Here is a 20,574-nt window from a genome sequence, read left to right on the forward strand (position 1 = left end):
TATTACCCTCTTGCTTGAGGGTGTCAATGATGGCCTTCTGGACAGCAGTCAGGTCGGCAGTCTTACCCATGATTGCGGTTTTGAGTAACGAAACAGGCTGGGAGTTTTTAAAAGCCTCAGGAATCTTTTGCAGGTGTTTAGAGTTAATTAGTTGATTCAGATGATTAGGTTAATAGCTCGTTTAGAGACCCTTTTCATGATATGCTAATTTTTTGAGATAGGAATTTTGGGTTTGCATGAGCCGTATGCCAAAATCATCAGTATTAAAACAATAAAAGACCTGAAATATATCAGTTGGTGTGCAATGAATCTAAAATATATGAAAGTTTAATTTTTATCATTACATTATGGAAAATAAGGAACTTTATCGCAATATGCTAATTTTTTGAGAATGACCTGTATATAAGCATGTGCCATAGATAGACTTGTGAGTTATGTGGTTTTAAGAGACAGAAGAGAGACTTTTTTTTATGAAATCAAGGCGTTTAATAAGCCATTAATCAAACACACATTAATCATGATTTAGAGCTGCACGAAGAAATACAAATAGGCAATATGGTACCATGAGCTTAATTCCTTACAAACGTGCATTGAACTCAGTTACACTAAACTCAAAGAGTTTTGAAAAAACTCTCATTTTTATTCTATTTCAGAATAGATAACTACACGATTATCAGATTAGCTTATACTTCTTGGTATTGAATATGTGGCACATATCTGGACCAGTATTTAACAGACTACCCTGATGCTGATTGTCATGATCACACCCAAAATTTTCACTTAACCATCTTTGATAGAGGACATGGTATATCCTTTATAATTAGAGATGTTACGTGACCCGTCGTGAGAATTAGCAGCACAATACAGGTCTTTAAGACAGAACGTTCAAACTTACTTTCCATTAAAACAAAAGATCATCATGTGACTGTTAATGTGGTTCTCATCAATACAAATGAGTACAATTGCACAATAAGCATCCTGCAAAAAAAGTATCCGCAGTGAGGAATGTGTAAAAGATGATATATTATATTGTCATTTTTGCACAGATGACTGCTTTGCAATAATACACAAAGGACTATATTTCACTACTATATTACCCATTTGCCTTATAACAAATGCATTTCTTAATCTAGTAACAAATCTGACTGTGAATTCATAGACCGTCTTATCATTGCTTTTTACTTCAATACACTGCTATTCTATGACTACTCTAAATTAGACTTATTCATAGCAATACGTTTTACAGCTAATAAGTAGGCCTACGTCCTATAAAAACTGTTTCGCTCGTTGTTGTGTTTCAAGATGTCTCCCCAGAAAACAGGGAACGTTCTCAAGACTTTGTCTAACGTCTTCGCAATTTCTCTCAAAGTTGTTCAAAGTTAGGCTATGTTCTTTAATAATGCTCTCAAGTTGGCACAAAAAAATACGTGTTGGGGAAAGTTACTTTTAAAAGTAACGCGTTATGTCACTTTTGCGTTGCTTTTTCTCATCTGGGCTGGGTTTTTTTTTTTTTTTTTGGCAAATGTAAAGGCCCTTTCACATCAAAAGTGAAATGAATGCCTCAGGCTGAAGGAAATGCAAATTCACGTCTGTACAGTAGAGGGCGCAGCTCAAACAAACAAACATCTCAGCTGTGCTGCAATTCTGGATCACTGAAGAATAGGACGCAGGAGAAGAAAGTTCAACACTCTTACTTTCAGCGATAAAAACAAAGAAAAGAAACACAAATGTGATCTTTATCTTAAGTCATTTTTGCTTATAGTAGGCCTATAGTTAAATTGGATCATCAAATGTCAGCAGCAAAGGCATAGCTTAATAAAGTGAGATTAAAACATAAAGTATATTTCTATTTGTTAACAATTATTGCAGGTTTGCGTAATATTCTGAGTTTGCATTTCACTGTTTTTATTCATTTTAAGGAATACTGAATCTGTATTTGTGCAAGTGAGATGAGTAAATACATAGTCTACAACTAGTCTAGAATAACCTTATACAGCGCACACAAAGCGCTCGATTTATCTCAACATGGGGACAGGAGAGCATGTCAGTCAATAAATGGGAAAACAAAGTAACTTGTGTTACTTATTTGAAAAAGCATCTCAGATATTTTGTTGTAAATATAAAAGTAATGCGTTACTTTATTAGTTACTTGAAAAAAGTAATCTGATTACGTAACTGCGTTACTTGTAATGCAAAACTGCGTATAGCCTACATAATTCATGGAATGCTTTTAAACAATCAGAGAACATTCAGAAATAACATTTACATAACTTGATGAGAACGGTAGCAAAACGTTCTAAGCGCATTTTTGTTAACTGGGCCTAATGCAACTCAAAAACACGGACTATTGCGGAAATTAGAGTAAAAGGTCAAATTATTTTTCATATTAACTAGACCTACTGGAACAACTATTTGAAGACAATCTTCCTGAACCAGTTCATTTAAGTCAATAGCAACTTACCTGAATAATAACACATCAGGTTAAAGTGAGAGATTTTTGAATGCAACTCTATTGCACCCTTAAAGGGACAGTTCACCCAAAAATAAAAATTCTGTCATCATTTACTCACCCTCATGTTTTCCAAACCTGTATGAGTTTCTTTCTTCTATTGAACACAAAATATGTTGGTATCCAGACAGTTGACGGTTATCCATTGACTTTTATAGTATTTATTTTCCTACTATGGAAGTCAAAGGGTACCATCAACTGTCTTGTTACCGACATATTTTGTGTTCAACAGAAGAAAGAAACTCATACAGGTTTGGAACAACATGAGGGTAAGTAATGACAAAAAAAAAAAAAAAAAAATTCCCACCAGACCCACGCAAGAGCGCACATGTCCGTTCAAGTACTTGCGTAGAGTATGTTTCTCCTGTTACACTTTATATGTACTATTTTTAATGTTGTCGTGTAATATTAACATTAAAGCTACAGGTAACTACTTGCCTTTTTTATGCCATTTAGACAAAAGACAGGAAGTTCGAACTACTTTCACAAAATACAAAAAATATGCTTAACTTACAAGATACTTAAAGACGAGTTAGAGTACAACATCATCTTTCAGATGTGCGTAGCGTTTCAAACATTCACTCTTACGATTCATTGAAAGTCTGTAAGTGCTGTTGTTGGTTGTCCCCTGAATTTTGATGGATGTCCCGGCAAGCATGACAGGGATATAAATAGTAAGTTAAAACTAACCACACCACTGCGATCAAGTAACCAAAGTATAAAAAAAAACCTGACACAATGTTGTATTCCTTTACTCTCGAAAGGTCACAGCCTAAACTCTGAATGAAGAAACACTTGAAAAAGAGCACTGAATTGTGCTGTCACCTGAATGGCACACATATATTAGTTTGGCATTGGTTCTGCAAACCTACCTGCTGCGGTTCTACTAAAAATTATATTTGGAAGTTGCTTTTCCCATATAATCCGTCCAGTTAAAAGTCTCAACTGACATGGACCGTTAACAGTCAATGAGGAGCCAATGGGAGGCACAGATTAGTGTCATGCTCTTTAAACTAATGAATTTGAATCAAAATGATGAACGGAATCAAGAGTTCACTTCTCTGAACATTCCATTGAACACTCACTGAGGAAAGTTCAGAGAAAGAGAAGAACAAAAAAACATGAAGAGCATCTGTGAGCTCGTCTTCAGTATTCCCCTTCCTCCATAACCTCCATGACCACTGTTCTGGGACCAGTGAGGATGAGGTTGCTGACAGCTCTGTAGTCCAGACTCAGCACATTCATCCCATTAACTGCCACCACAAACTGACACACCTGTAGAGAGGAGCATGAGAAAACTGTAATGAGGCAAAACAATTGCAGTTTTATGTTTACTCGTAATTTGTACACCCTTTTGCACTTTGATAAAGACATAAAAATGCTGAAAAACAACATAATGAATAAGGAGCATATAAAGCACATATATGACACAATAAACAGATTGTAATCTCTCTGTGCCGCAACATGACACAATTCGACCTTTTAGGAGAACGGTAGAGGAGTTCTTTTTAAAATCAGCTATATTAACTCTTGTACCCCTTTTCCACCAAAGCGTTTTGAGAGCCGGTTCGGAGCCGGTGCCTGCGCGCGAACCAGTTCTTTGTGTTTCGACAGCCAAAGAACCGGTTCTCGGCCAGGAAAACTGGTTCCAAAGCGGCACCAACTCTTTGCTGGACTAGAACCAGAGAACCGTTCTTTTACCACGTCATGCTTACGTCGGGGGCTGGGGGCGGGTTTAGATGTGTCCTAAACATCTTTTCTGACCGCAAAGCCAGGAGAAACATTTGCAGAAACACGATGTAGTCCGCCATTGTAATTGTTATGCTTGAAGTTGGCGCAAGCGTTTCTAGCTTTTTTTTAAAAAAAATTATTGAAAACATTATGTAAGCAAAGAAGAAAACAGTCACAAAATAGAACAAATAAACGGAGAGAAAAAAAAGACAAGACAGGTGTACATAACTAATCAGAAAAGATTAGGCTACATATCAAAGGAAAAGATTAAAAGACTTACATATTTCAATTGTTTTTAAAGCCTTCTTGGTTCACGAGTTAGAGATAATCCCAAAGTAATGTTGTACTTGCAAGCGTTTCTAGCTGAGACGTAAAGCGACGTACACAGTGACGTAACGACGTCGTTCGCTGGGCGCTCTAGAAGTGGAAAAACAAACAGGTTCTGAGGAGGTTCGCAAGTTGAACCAACTCCGAACCAACTTTGAACCAGCACCAGTTCCGAACCCGTTCTTTTTTGGTGGAAAAGGGGTATTGGAGAGGTTCTGCAAATGAATAACGTTATAGCCTTTGTGTCCTTCCTTGTAAACCCATAATGAGACTACCATCTGAAATGAGTCACACCGTTATCGTTATCAACATCAAATGATAAACAAACAACATCTGAAAGCTTGCCATTTTGCTTAACTGTCAGCATGTGCTTAAACGATCTGCTTTGGCATAATTTGTTCTGTACATTAGTGCATGATTACAACTCCAGCATTTGTAATATCTTTGCTAAGAGTTACACTCTAAAAAAATAAATGTTTTGGTTTGACGAAAAACGTTTACATCAAACTTTTTGACTTGTGATAACTTTTATTGAAATAATGTTCAACCAACATACTACACTGAGTTATATGAACTTAATTTGGAGCATTAACAATTTTTTTAGGTTTCCTAAGAACATTTTTGTTGTTAGTTTTTGTTCAACTAGTTTGAACATAATTCACACATAAATGGACTGGAGGCCCTGAAAGCAATTGATATTATCTTTATTAGTTCAAATTCATAGCTAGCATAGCACACGCTAAATATAACTTATTTAACAGATAAATTTTTTGAACAAGTAAGATAATACTTGTCACTGGAATTGGTGCAGTGATTGCTCATAGAACTACATACAGATGTAGTCTATACCTTGATCTCGCCACTTACATAACGACAAGCTCTAATCTTCAGCACAATGGTAACCCCAAAACACAACAGAAACCATTTTAAATGTCAAACATAACAGCATAAAAGGTCTTTGCATTTACTAAAAAAACATAAAATATCACTTAATTTTAACATGCAAATGCAAAGCATGCTGGGAACTAGAAATGCACTGCCCAATTTCCAAAGTTTATCAATTTTTATTAAGTTTCTACGTCTTAATCTAAGACAAAAGACAAGTTAACAAACAATTAATACAGAATTCTCCATTTAAATTTAACGCAAAATTAAATTGATGTAATGATCATCATTATTATAATACAATGCTTGCAACTTAAATTTTTTATTTAAATCTGGTAACTAGGTTGTGGTTATTAAGTTGTGGTAATAGGTCCTCTGAATTACTTTTTAGGGGGTAATCCTTGTTAATAAAATTATATATAATAACATAATATAATATAATAAAATATATATATATATTTTTTTTTAAACAATTATAGCATTTCAGTGTTCTTCAGGTCTAAAAAAATATCCAAACATTCCGTTCAGTTGTGTAAAACTTTTAAAGGCCGATTTATATAGACAATTAAAAAGGAATCAACCTTAAACAGACAGATTTCAGAGGTTAATAAATAGATTTATACATTTAAGCGTTTATTTATTTTTTTGCAATTTAAATTTTTCAACATTACTAAACAATTTTGAAATGGCTAAACATTGACTTATTCAATTATATTCAATACTAAATGCAAAAATTGTATTAATGTGATAGCACATATTTTCACAATATTGTTTACTCGATTTTCTATGTATTAATTGTGTTTGCAACAATGTTCCTTACAGTAAAAAGAGCTGGGAGCTGGGCTTGCAGATGTAGCATTATGGTCTTGACTCAGAGTACAATGTTTTTACCTCAGAAACACACTGAGCACATAAGCTCAGTCTGCAAACATGACCTTACGTAATGTGCATTCAGGTGAGGCACCGAGGGAGTAGTGTTTTTTTGTTTTTTTAAACCATAACTGTAATGGTTCATTATTGCTGTAAATTAGGGTCATGGTTGCTGAATGCTGTACTGTTCAAAGGAGGAGAGATTATACTCTCTGCCATTACAGTAAATTAGACATAAACACTTTCAGTAGGCATTAAGTGTCTTCGCTTGGATCCGCATAAAAAACATCTGGCAAACGGACTATATTCTGAGTGGACTTGAGGATGTTATGATTGCTCCACTCAGTGTACTGTACTTAAGGTCAAACCTATATGACTGGGTGGGTTGATGAGGTTGGGTATTTTGTAATCTCTATCATCTCTATCTATCTCTGGGATCATTATCTAGCATTACCTTGATGGCAATATATTAAGGCTAAACTCTAACCCTGTTTCTTGAAGACGACTTTACCTCTAAAGATGTGGTCAGAGAAATTTTAACAAAAATAGGTCTATTGTCAATAATGTAGTGATGTATGAAGTACAACCTATCACTTTCAATCCAAGCAGCTTTCTGTTGGTAAACCATGTCTTGAATATTGTGGTGGGACCATGAAAACATTTGGGGCTTTTCCGCATGAAAATCATGAGCGCATGTCGGGTCGGGTTGTGGCCATTTACTTGTTATTGGCCATAATATGAAAATATTTATTGGCTTATTGGTTTCGCCAAAATTGAAATATCTGTGCACCTCTTCACAATAAGATGATAAAATATGGACATGCCTTTTTCTCACTTTAATAAATGTTTATAAATACTGTACCTTCATTCCCACAGCTGCAGCAGGTCCGCCGGGATCCACAGCCTGGACGTGGCAGGGTTTACTTCCTCGAACCACAAATCCCCAGCCTACTGCATCTCCCACAATCTGCAAACATATACATCCAGGCATGCTAACTTATTAAGGCACCATGTTTATGGTACAATCCCAGCATAGAGATGAAATTGCGATGTTTTTTAGATACAGATAAAACAATACTATCAGTGGAAGCAAATCATTGAAAATGCATGTCTTGTCCTGATACTTGACACCTGAGGACACACATTTTCAGCTTTCATAAGATCCTAAATTGCTCTCGGCTAGAATCATCTCCACATGCATCTGAGGAAAAACCTCCTCTTGCTAATTTTAGTCTTGAACTCTTTCCTCCATGCAAATGGATTCTCTAAACTAAACATAGTAAATTATGCAATTGGATCTTGGAGTCTGTGCACATTTCGTGCGCGGTGTGTGTGCGTGCGTGCGTGCGTGCGTGTGTGTGTGTCTTACTGTGAATGTCTTCTTTATGTAAGGTCCACCAGGAGCCTGAAGTTCCTCTGGGCTCACTTGTCTCTTCAGCACTGTAAAAATATGCACAAAGTGTTCCTCAGTCGTGAACTCTAGGCCCGTTTTCATGACAGTAAAACATGTGACTATTCAACCCATGGTGTAAAAGGATCCGTTTATCTATTCACTGCAATAACACTGAGTTTGATTCACTATTTACTTTACTCCTTATGACATAATACTGCAATCCACAATCCTTCATTAAAAGAATTGACACAAAGGCATCCTGAAACAAAACATGTGCTTCTTTAGAGACACAGAGGGTAATCAAGTTGTAATAGAGCGCTGAAGGTTTGTGTTTAATGAAGTAATGATGGACTAATTTAGCTCATAAGTGGTTCTAATCAGTTTGATCTCTTCATCACTAAATAAGTGAGTCAAACTCTGAACCACTTGGTCACAATCCAGAATCCAACTGCACAGATATAGACTGGCTTCTGATTGGCTGATCAGAGCCCATTGTGCAGACTATAGAAGCAAAGCAATATATATATATACTGTATATATATATATATATATATATATATATATATATATATATATATATATATATATACTGTATGTATATTTTTTTCCCTTAAAATTTGGGGATGGAAATTTTTGAGAATGAGAAACGTCTATGGTTACGTATGTAACCCTCGTTCCCTGAGTAGGGAACGGACACGTTACGTCGGATGGGGTTTCGCTTAGAAAGCCTATCAACTTCGAGTATTACAAAATGAGCCAATGGCAAAGTAATGCCATGGGTCTGCGGAATTTGCATGGCGTAACTCCGCCCCACCTCGTGGGTATAAAAGGAGGAAGCCGGCAACATGCAGATATGTTTCTTCGCTGAGGAGCAAAGACTGAGCTCAGGCGTTCCCGCGGTACAGCGGAAAGTGGCAGGCAGACGTAACGTCTCCGTTCCCTACTCAGGGAACGAGGGTTACATACGTAACCATAGACGTTCCCTTTCGTTGTCACTCCGAGTTACATCGGATGATGACGAATGGGGTTACCAGTCTAATCACGCCACCTTCTCAGCTGTCTTCCAGTGCCCTGCGTAAATCGAGATCCCTGTCAACTGGACGAAGGACTCCATTTATCACAGGAATACCAAGGTACACTGGGAAGCATATCCCAAGCTTAGGGGAAGTATGCAAATAATGCCAACCCGGAGGGGGGGGGGGGGGGGGGGGGGACTTAGAGAATACACATATGACCCAAAGGAAGCATATGGAAAACACTGGGGTGTCCAGCCGCAGGTGGAATATTTCAACCCCAGGGGTGGCAAGGTGGCTTGCCGAGGGAAAGACACATGCTCAGAGAGGCTTACAGTGGAAATACACATGTGGGGGTCGCTCAGAGGGGGGACCATGCACACGGGAGGCACCTAGCCGACGCGCAGGCAATAGACACTGTCGCCGACGTCAGGAGTGCTGGAGGAGATCAGGGCTTTCGGGGAAGCTCACCTGAGGAGAATATCGCACGTATCCAGTCCGTGGAGTGGAATGGCGAGCAAGCGAAGACACCTGAGCGGGTCCAGTACTAGCTGGTTGAAGCGAGTACATGAGAGGACACAGGCTCCACTCGGAGATTAAGAATCTGGCGAATGTGTTAGGTGTCGCCCAGCCTGCAACTCTGCAGATGTCTGATGTGGAGTGGGCAGGACTCCGGGTGGAGTGGGCAGTCACACCAAGGGGGCACGGTCGACCTTGCTGCTGGTAAGCCAAAGCAATGGCGTCCACTATCCAGTGAGACAACCTTTGCTTGGAGAGAGCCTTACCCTTCAGCTTCCCACCATAACAGACAAAGAGCTGGTCTGAGGTCCTGAAACACTGTGTTCTGTCTACATAGGCGCGGAGAGCGCGTACTGGACAGAGCAGTGCCAAGGCTGGGTCTGCCTCCAGGGGCAGCGCTCGTAGATTCACCACCTGGTCCCGGAAGGGAGTGGTAGGAACCTTGGGCACGTATCCAGGCCGGGGTCTCAGGATCACGTGAGAGTAAGCCGGCCCGAATTCCAGGCACGCTTCGTCAACGGAGAATGCGTGCAGGTCCCCTACCCTCTTGATGGATGCCAGTGCAACCAGGAGCGCTGTCTTCATAGACAGGAATTTAAGCTCGACTGATTGCAGGGGCTCAAATGGAGCACTCTTCAGGGCAGTTAGAACCACTGAGAGGTCCCAAGAGGGAACGAGAGGAGGGCGAGGCGGATTCAGTCTCCTCGCTCCTCTCAGGAACCTGATGACCAGGTCGTGCTTCCCCACCGACTTACCTTCATGAGGTCATGGTGTGCGGCAATGGCGGCAACATAGACCTTCAGGGTGGAGGGAGACAGCCTTCGCTCCAGCCCCTGTTGAAGGAAGGAAAGCACAACGCTGATCGAGCATCTCCGGGGGTCTTCTTGGTGAGAAGAGCACCAGCTGACGAAGAGGTTCCACTTCAACGCATAGACGTGTCTAGTGGACGACGCCCTAGCGGAAGTGATGGTAGCCACCACCGCTGGTGGTAGGGTACTCAAACCTCTCTCGTCCCATCCAGGAGCCACACGTGGAGGTTCCAGAGATCGGGACGAGGGTGCCATAGGGTGCCCCGTCCCTGAGAAAGAAGGTTCTTCCTCAGAGGGATCGGCCAGGGAGGTGCTGTCGCGAGGAGTACTAGTTCGGGGAACTAGGTCTGGTTGGGCCAGTAAGGGTCAACCAGAATGACCTGCTACTCGTCCTCCCTGACCTTGCGCAAGGTCTGCGAAAGAAGGCTCACTGGAGGAAACGCATACTTGCGGCCCTGCGGCCAGCTGTGCGCCAGAGCATCCGTGCCGAGCGTGCCCTCGGTCAGGGAATAAAACTGGGCGCAATGGGTCGAGTCGTGAGAGGCAAACAGATCTATCTGTGGGTCCCTGAACTGGTCCCAAATCAGCTGAACCGACTGGGGATGGAGTCGCCATTCGCCAGGGAGTGGCTAAAGCCGTGAGAGCTCGTCGGCTGCACAGTTCAGCGCTCCGGGAATGAAGATGGCTCGAAGCGACCTCAGATGCTTCTGACTCCATAGGAGGAGGTGGCGAGCGAGTTGTTACATACGGCGGGAGCGTAGACCACCTTGACGGTTGATGTACGCTACAGTGGCGGTATTGTCTGAACGGACTAGTACGTGTTGACCCTTGAGCAACGCCCGGAAGCAGTGCAGGGCAAGGTGTACTGCCAACAACTCGAGACAATTGACATGCCATAGCCGCTGGGGTCCTGTCCAGGAGCCCGCAGCAGCATGTCCATTGCACATGGCGCCCCAGCCCGTGGTGGAGGCATCTGTTGAGACAACAACATGCCGGGAAGCTCGTTCCAGGGGGACACCTGCCCTGAGAAAAGTGAGGTTCGACCACGGGGTGAAGAACTGACGGCAGGTCGGAGTAACTGGTACTCGGAGCGTGCCGTGTTGCCATGCCCACCTCGGGACTCGGTCGCGAAGCCAAAGCTGAAGCGGTCTCATATGAAGCAATCCGAGCGGCGTGACCGCGGCTGCAGATGCCATATGCCCCAGGAGCCTCTGAAAGAGTTTCAGTGGAACCGCACTCCTGCCCTCGAGTTGTCTCAGGCAAGTCAGCAGTGACTGCGCGCGCTCGCTCATGGCGACCGAGTCGATGTCCATACCGGGAAAAGAGATCCTCTGCACGGGGCAAAGTTTGCTCTTCACCCAGTTGACCCGAAGGCCCAGACGAGCTAGGTGCCGAAGCACTAGGTCCCTGTGTTCGCAAACCTGATCTCGAGAGTGAGCTAGGATCAGCCAGTCGTCGATATAACTCAGGATGCGAACCCCGTGTTCCCGAAGGGGAACAAGGGCAGCCTCGACGACCTTCGTGAAGATGCGAGGAGACAGGGCTAGCCCGAAAGGGAGAACCGCGTACTGGTATGCCTGCCCCTCGAAAGCAAACCGTGGGAACGGTCTGTGTCGAGGAAGAATGGAGACATGAAAGTAGGCGTCCTTCAGGTCGATCGCTGCAAACCAATCCTGGGGCCGTATGCATTCGAAAACGCGTTTGGCGGTGAGCATCTTGAACGGCATCCTGTGAAGGGAGCGGTTCAGCACGCGCAAGTCCAGGATTGGCCGTAACCCACCGGTTTTCTTGGGGACAATGAAGTAGGGGCTGTAGAAGCCGGACCTCATCTCGGCTGGAGGGACAGTCTCGATTGCACCCTTCGCCAGCAGGGTGGCAATCTCTGCTCTCATGATAGGGGCATTGCCACCGACCAAAGTGGAGCGGACGAGGAGCGGGGAGGCGGGGAGGAGACCGTGCAAACTGAATCGCATAGCCGAGCCTGACGGTCCGCGCGATCCAGCGGGACAGACGGGGAAGCTCTAGCCAGGCTCCCAGGAACTGAACCAGCGGGATCATGCGAACCACAGGCGTCCCCCCGGAGGGGCAGCGAAGCGGAGTAACTGGCCCAGACATGGACGGCATTGCGGCCCGGTGTGGGGACACAGTTAGCAACCGCGCCCTGGCAGAGGGGGCCAGGGGAGGACCAGGCTGGTCGTCCCGCGGGGGCCTGCTCTGCCAGGGGTCTGGCGACAGAGGGGGACAGGGGCGAAGTGGTCCGTGGACGGCACGCCGTGTCAACTGCCTCTGGGACAGAGGGGGGGCGAGGAGAGCACGGCTTGTGGGCGGCGCTCTGTGTCGCCCGAGAACTCTGTGAGCTCAGGGAAGAGATGATTGTTTCTGTTTTTAACCACATTAGGGTGCTGCCCACCCGTGGGTGAGCAGCAGGGAGTGGAGAACAAAAGGTTCTCCCCCGGCCCTCCACCGGGGGAAGGAGTGGTCCTGCTACCACCTCCTGAGAAACAACCATCATCCCTGAGCAGCCTGTCTCAGGAGCGCCGCTTGGCCTGGCGTTTAGCGGGGGGCGGGGCAGGAGAGGGCTGTGGCGCCTTCTTACGGCTTCCTCCGCGACCGGCCCTGGGTGGATGCTGCTGCGTGGTCCGGGCGGGAGGGGCGGGAGCCGCAGAAGGGCGCCCTCGGCGGGAAACAGGTCCAGGCGTCAGCCCGGCCGGCTGGGTGGAAGCAGCAGCGGGCCGGCGGGGCAGAATGTGTCTGATGGCCTTGGTCTGTTTCTGGGCAGTTGAAAACTGTTGGGCAGGGTCTTCAACTGCACTGCCGAAGAGGCCGGCCTGGGACAAGGGGGCGTTAAGCAGACGGGTCCGCTCGACTTCCCGCATGTCAGCCAGGTTCAGCCACAGATGTCTCTCCTGGACCACAGCTGTGGACATCACCAAACCCAGGGAGCGCGCGGTAACCTTCGTCGCCCGGAGAGCAAGGTCGGTCGCGGCGCGCAGCTCATCAAAGAGCCCTGGGTTTGTCCTGCCCTCGTGCATGTCTCTGAGCATCTGGGCCTGGTAGACCTGCAGAGTGGCCATAGCATGCAGTGAAGCAGCTGCCTGTCCCGCCGCTCTGTAATACTTCGCCACTAGGGTCGACGAAAATCTACAGGCTTTGGATGGGTGCTTAGGCTCGCCCCGAGAAGAAGCATTCTGAGGACATAGTTGCATTGCAACAGAGCGTTCAACTGGGGGAAGCCCAGTGTACCCACGGGCAGCTGCCTCATCGAGGGGAGGAAAGGCGGATGAGACCAGCGAGCGGCACCGAGAAGACAGGGGAGTCTTCCAGGACTTCGAGATTTCATCATGCACATCCGGGAAGAAAGGTATTGGGGTTTGCCGAGGACAAGGGTCGGCGGCCTTACCCAAAAACCAATCGTCCAGCCACGAGCGCTCGGGACAGGGTGGAGGCCTCCACTCAAGTCCGATGCTCGCTGCTGCCCGGGAAAGCATGGCTGTCATCTCCGGATCAGACTCGAGCACAGCCGTATGCACACCGGAAGGTGGCAGATGTAACGAGCCCTCACTTCCAGAAGACTCAAACCCACCTAGTGATGCTGCAACAGACATGGCATCTTCCTCTGTAGCTTCAACTGAAACACGCGGGCCACCAGAGGGTAGACCCGCGGGGATCAGCAGTTCACTAGCGGGCACCGTCATTGAAGAGGGGGGCTGGGTTCGCGGACACATAGCCGGCGCCTTGTTCCAGACCGTAACCCTCAGGTCACCCTGGCCACCAGCCGCAGGACAGGGGGTGGATGAGGGGACTCTCACTCTTGCGAGTTCACGGAGTCTCGACCGTAATGATAGAACATGAGTCATCCACGAGCACTGCTCTAGCATGATCAATGCCCAAACATACTATGCAACGCTCGTGCCCAGCAGAGTCCGATACCAATCTGCCGCAACCAGAAGTACACGGACGAGACATCTTTAAAAAGACGTGCCACGTGTAAGCTCTTTTAGTGAGAGAAAACTCAAGTGTTGAAGCACCCGGGTAGAAACGCACCGACTGGCAGACCACTGCAAGAGATCAGCAGGAAGCACGCTCTCGCCGTAGATCGCTGTCACACCAACACTCGATGTACTCGTTTGTGAAGCTGACAATTCAGAGATGGCTTGTGGAGAGAAGAATACACTTGGCTCCGAAGCGAAAATATATCAGCATGTTGCCGGCTTCCTCCTTTTATACCCACGAGGTGGGGCGGAGTTACGCCATGCAAATTCCGCAGACCCATGGCATTTATTTGCCATTGGCTCGTTTTGTAATACTCGAAGTTGATAGGCTTTCTAAGCGAAACCCCATTCGTCGTCATCAGACGTAACTCGGAGTGACAACGAAAGGGAACTACGTATGTGCACTGTAAGAAAAAATACATTCAAAATGTATTATTGAAAGAAAAAAAAAGAAAAAAATAAGGATATATATATATATATATATATATATATATATATATATATATATATATATATATATATGCAGTATTTGTTTTTTATTGTTAAAAAAGTAGAGATGTCAACTGAATTAAATTATCAGAATACATTATGTACTATCAGAAAAAAAACATTGAAACAGTAATAATGTCAAAATATAAAAGAAAAATATGTTCAAAAAATATTAACTTCGACTAGGCTACTTTTCGGTGTTTGTTTGTTTGTTTGGAGGGTTTTTTTTTTGTAAATTTTGGGGGCTGTATTATTGTTTTACACTTAAAATGTTAAACACATGCAAGTTAATGATGTGAGGGTTAGTAAACAACAGCAATGTTTATTTTGGGGTGAACTTTCCCTTTAAAGAATATTTACTATATGTGTGTATATTCTGAATAGGGAGCACATGTCCAGGGCCTTTCCATTCCCCCTACAGAGTCACATACATGCATGAAACCTTTCACACACAATGCCACATTCTTTTTAAAGCAGGGAGAAAGGATTATGTCCATGTGGGTGAGAGAGAATGAGAAAGAAAGGTAGAGACTGATTTTATGACTGAGACTTAAGTTTATGTTTGGGCCTCACTTTTTTTCTCTCATTCTTTCTCATTCACTTTTCTCTTGAGTTCATTTTGTTTTCATCGATTTTGGGTGGAGAGCTAAGTAATCCCAGGATTGGATGAGCAAATTGACCAATCAGAGATAGGCAATGGCACTGCCAAACCCAGCATGCTTGTCTCTTTACAGGGCGCTAAAAACACACAAGCAAAACACACATCTGGAAAAGCAACCTATTCCTTTGCAAATTCAAAATGTATAACATTTTATAACGTTAGACGCTCTGATGACAGATTGCATATTGGATCCTCATTGTTGGACAAAGAACAGGCCTGGTTTTAACAGTGGGCCTCACTGTCCCGGGCAGAATATGAAGCGGGGAGTTGTGCTGTGGTGAAATGAAGGCTGAGTCATGTGGTAGGTGTGGAATGCTTCATTGCAGGCATGCTTCAGACTCGCCTTGGATCGTCATGGAAGCCAATGTACTAATTTGGTGTTGGAGGAGGATGAGTCTGAGTATGTGTATAAAATGTTCCTCTGTCTCTCTCTCTCTCTGCCTGCTGGCTGTGCTTCTTGCCTTTCCTGAAGGGGACTACGTGTTCTTGCCAGACTCTCTCATAAACACAGACACACACTACGCGTGTACTACGGCTGTTCAAAGTTCTCAGCCTGAGAGTTTTTATGGGTCAGAGAGTTTACTACTCCACATAAACACACTCACAATGGAGTGAGAAAAAAACAGATAGAGACACAGTACCATAAGAAAATGTGCGGCACAATCAGTTCCAATTATTTATTCATTTTTAATTATTTGTAAAATATCCTCAAGAAACCAGGATGAAAACTTCAGGTGCTTAAATATATTGTGAGAAAAGGGTTAGTTGTTGCTGTAAACCTGTCTTTTTTTTTTTTGAGGAACACAAATAAGAATTTTTTAAGAATATCCTGACTACTCTTTTTTTTAATTAAAATTAATAGAAACCGAGGCTGCCAAGCTCCAAAATGACACAAAAATGCATATTTGAAGTGTCAGTGTCAGTGTCATTGACTGGACAAATGCAGCACACAATCTATTTACATAAAAGCTTGAGTATTATGCATCCTCATTTTATATATTGCCAACTGTACTATCCAGTTTTTCTAAAATGTACGTTGGGGTGTAACACCATGTCTTAACCATAAGCAATGTCAAAAGATTCTAGTGACACGCAATTTGTCTGTCCACACAAGACGTGACACGACGAGACGTGACAAAATCAATTGAAAATCACAGTCAATCAGAGTGTGGGCAAAGCTCTCAATACAAAATTAATAAACACATTATCAAATTCATAAATTTTACACAATTTTAACATGATTAAAAATATATATTGGGTGACTGTAACAACCTTTGTCATAAAATACACTTGTTTGTTCACACTGAGTTCTGAGGTGAATTTGAGGTGAATCATCCATTTTCGATTTCAGTATGGCAATAAAGGTTATGCAAAATGATATTCAAACTCTCAATAAATTATTTTAACATTAAAACAGTACATCATCTGTATATTATCATTGTCATACTTTTTATACTGATGCTCCAACCGCAACGTCGCATAAATAAGAAACTGTTTCTAAAATATAATACCCTGTAGATTTTTGTGGTTGGCACAAAAAGTCTGAAATAACATGAAAAAAAGATGCCTTTTGTTGTGTGTCGTGTTGCATTTGGTTAGGACAGGTTAGTTTCATAACCCTGGGTGAAAAGCGGTGCAAGTGTGAAGCATTCCTTTGAGACAAGGTTAAAAACAGGGTTTAAAAAACAGGGGTTAAGCAAAGTGTGAAAAGCTCTTTTGAAATGCTATACATTCAACTGTACAAAACACTGTACGCATATGCTAAGTTCATGTCAAAACTAAAGTATGCTTTGGGCTTCAACAGTTGTACTACCAAGGAACAATTTGAACCATTAAACAACTGGGTGACCTATTCCTTTGAATATAATCTTGTTAACTCATTCTGCTAGTACAAGTTAACAAGGAGAATCCTTGTTAGAAGGGTGAAGAAGTTAATGGACTACATGGTCGAAGCCTCATAGAATTACTGTGAACAAGCAGGATTACAGTAGCCTGACTACGTCATACTTCCTACTTCCGCTAATTTCATTTCGCTCCTGTAGTCTGCGTACGAAGCAAAGTGAAGTAGCAGAGTCTGGTATTACCAGGCTAGGATTACAGTGGAGAACGGACAAACGGAACAGAGGGAGAACAGGCGGATGTGGCTTTATGGCCTGAAAGTACACAAACTTCTGACTTCTCTTAAGAAACATAGATATAGGTATATGCAGATATACGACACTCTCCACACATTGTGTTCTGTTAAAGGAACAGAAACACACCACAAACATAACTTTGAATATATAATATCATAACTTTTTTTTTGAATCAGGACGAATTTCAGCTTTTTTGTTTGTCATTTGTCATGCAGTGTACAGGGGGAAACGAGAGGTGATTAACTAGCCTGACAAGCCAGACCCACATCAAAATGTTGGGTCTGGGAGCACACCATTGGCAGCGCTCAATCCGAGGGGCGGGATAAACGGTTGTCTTTCAAATTCCCTCTGCACGCAATAGGATAGTGCTACGACCAACCAGAGGAACGAAGAAGGTGACGTAGTCCGAGCGATGGATTTCAGAGCCGTTCTTTGTTCTTTTCTCAACGAAATGCTTAACTCCAAGTCTTCCAGAGTCGCGCCCAAAGCCGATTTGAAAGACAGCTGAGCTATAAAACATTTTAAAGCTGCAGTCCGTAAGTTTTTTGGGTTAAAAATTATCCAAAATAGATTTTTGAGCAAGTACATAAACCGGCCAGTGTTCAAAACTATCTGCTTGCCTTAGCTCAATTCAAAACGGTAAGCTTGTAATAATGTTTTTAATTCCAGTGGTACTGGTGGATTTCCGCGGAAAATGTCTTTGCGTCATTACGTCACATCTGTACACATAACAAAGGTGTCTCGGCTAGCAGGCTATATTGCGTGTGAGGATGTTGGAGGTGGAGATTTATAGCCTTTTCTCACAGCACTTGATACAATTATACTTATCAATTTGATGGCGGATCCAGAAAGATTCAAGCGACAATCAGCAGTGACAACTAGAGATTCACCCGTTGTAAAATGCAAAAGACTTTGGAGTGGCTACAGAAAAAAAGAGACTGCAACCGGGCCCATGCAAAAACAAGGACGAAGTGGAAAACTACGGACTGCAGTTTTAAAGTGAGGCCATGTTATTATACAAACAGGGGGAGATGTTGTAAAATAACTGCAAGAGCTAATGCTAGTTAACGCTAGGTTAAGAAGCTCAAAGACAACAAGAAATCAAAATTGACCCGATTTGCTTATTTAAAGATGCTGTGTGTCATTTTTTTATGTTGAAATTATGTATTTTGGATGTTTGGGCACAGAAGGGGGGTTTTCTTACCAGACTTGGGGTTGCAGAGCACAGGAGGGCTGCTGCTGAGTGTGGGGCTGCTGCTATAGTAACCACTGCTGCCACAACTACTGCTCATACTGCTCCGCCGTACCGCTGACACAACCTTTATCTCTTTAGTGGGACTGACTGAGGGGAAGGAGATAGAGAGAGACAAAGTAGGTTAGATAGAGACTGTAAAAGAGGAAGTGAGATAGGGAATAGAAATCAGTTAAAATACACACGCAACACTTCTGCCATGATCCATCCATTTAAATAGCTTTATGGTATCTAAACATCATTTTTTTGCATTTACTGAAAAACTGAAAAAACAGTCCAGAGGGAAACATCAGATCTGTTAAGAGTTCTCCTTTTGATGAAAATATACCATATGGTAAACAACATCATGAACACGTATACAACTTTTTAGCAAGCTAAATGAACATATCATACACTTCTAGTTTTTATAAAGCTAATTATAATTGCTACAGCCAAACACAAACCCTAACATTAAAAGAAAACTTTTTTATTATAAAAATAAATATTATTTACCAAATTAAAAATTATTTATCACTTAAAAATGAAATCCAAATGAAAGAAATCAATATATTCACAAGGGTCTCAAAGGATATATAAACAAATAACTTTTTAAATAGTCATATTTCATAATGTTTATTTAATTTATGCTTAATTTATTTTCATTTTTAAGCATTTTTAAACAATGAAATAAAAAGATATTTATTTTTAAATTAAAAAAACTGACTAATTTATTAGATTTTATTTTTATAAAAATAAATAAGAAAATAATTAACCCTGTTTTATTTTTAGAATGATCAAGTCCTTCATTTTTGAGTAATATCACTGAGAAATTGATTATATTGTCAACAGAACAAAAAAAAAACCTTATGCGCCAGAAAAACAAGCACGCAGCCATCTTTAGAATATTGTCTTTGAACTTCCGTTTTTGCGGTAGCTCTGTATTTTTCTATGGCATCGCTGTCGAGGTCTAATTAACTGGTGAAGTGGATTTACTTATTGTAAAGTTAACGAAAGTTATCATGAGGATTGTAATGTTTAAAGCAGATGTCTTAACAAATGTCAGTAACCGTTCATTCATAAATACGTAAGATCGCTGTGGAAATACAGACGGGAAGACAAAAGACAACGACTGCAGCGCTGAAAAGGGGCGAGGCTACATAAGGGCTATACAGTAATTCAAATATGCAATAAGTACAGAAAACAGTGTTGGGTAGCACTTTATTTTACAGTCCTGTTTTGTATGAACATACCATGTAATAACTAGATACTTACCCTAAACCTACCCCTAAAATTAACCCCTGTGGTTACCTTACACTACTGCACTTGAAAGTGCACTTACTGTAAATAATGTGCAACCCAGTGTTGTGTAGTACTATCTACTAATCTACCTGATTCAAAGTCAAAACATTTAAATCCATGCACTTGTTAAGTCAACATACACACTCCACAGTTCATATTTTATTCAGATCTGAAAAGAGGAACCAGTCCCAAGAGAACCTGAGCTCATTTACTTTACTGACTCATGACGGCGTGATACTGAATCTACAGACAAATACTGAAAAACACTTGATCTGAAACAAGTTTACATTTACTGTAATACATTATTCAATGTGATAAATGCTAAATTGCAGCTTTAGCTAGTAGTATAACCGTGTGCCGAAACACTAGATCATGAATTAAAAGTTAAACTAAGCAAGCATCAAGAGAACAGAAGTAGTTTTAAAAAAACTGAGGTTAAATTTATAATAATAATGACTAATACAAAATAACTCAAATGGAGTATAACTAGACCAACAGATTAAAAGCAGGCAAAAGGGGCATGTTGTGCTTGTTTGACATGTTCACCTTTCACATACTCATCACAGCAACAACAAACCATGATATGACAGATTCAGCTGACTAACTCTCCCATAGAGGTCTGGAAACATCTGTGCAGATTAGAAACTACAACCTCCACTATTTGAACATTCATTACTTTCAGTACACAAACTATGTGAACTTCCCCCTGAG

General features: G+C 42.4%; 1 protein-coding gene across 2 annotated transcripts in view; it reads right to left on the reverse strand.

The window, feature by feature from the left end:
- Positions 1-462: 462 nt before the first annotated feature.
- The window catches only part of deptor (DEP domain containing MTOR-interacting protein), a 40,214-nt gene continuing 20,102 nt past the window's right edge, over positions 463-20,574 (reverse strand). For both annotated transcript variants that reach the window (XM_077209603.1, XM_077209598.1), the window contains 4 exons: positions 18,538-18,675; positions 7,692-7,762; positions 7,185-7,289; positions 463-3,784 (listed from right to left, as the gene is read on the reverse strand). In XM_077209603.1, coding sequence (XP_077065718.1) covers positions 3,656-3,784; positions 7,185-7,289; positions 7,692-7,762; positions 18,538-18,675 — 443 coding nt within the window. In that variant the 3' untranslated portion in view covers positions 463-3,655. The remainder of the gene's footprint in view (positions 3,785-7,184; positions 7,290-7,691; positions 7,763-18,537; positions 18,676-20,574) is intronic.

Source organism: Siphateles boraxobius, unplaced genomic scaffold (assembly GCF_051911475.1).
Source record: "Siphateles boraxobius isolate OS27281-9 unplaced genomic scaffold, OSU_SipBor_1 12, whole genome shotgun sequence".
Lineage (NCBI taxonomy): Eukaryota > Metazoa > Chordata > Actinopteri > Cypriniformes > Leuciscidae > Siphateles > Siphateles boraxobius.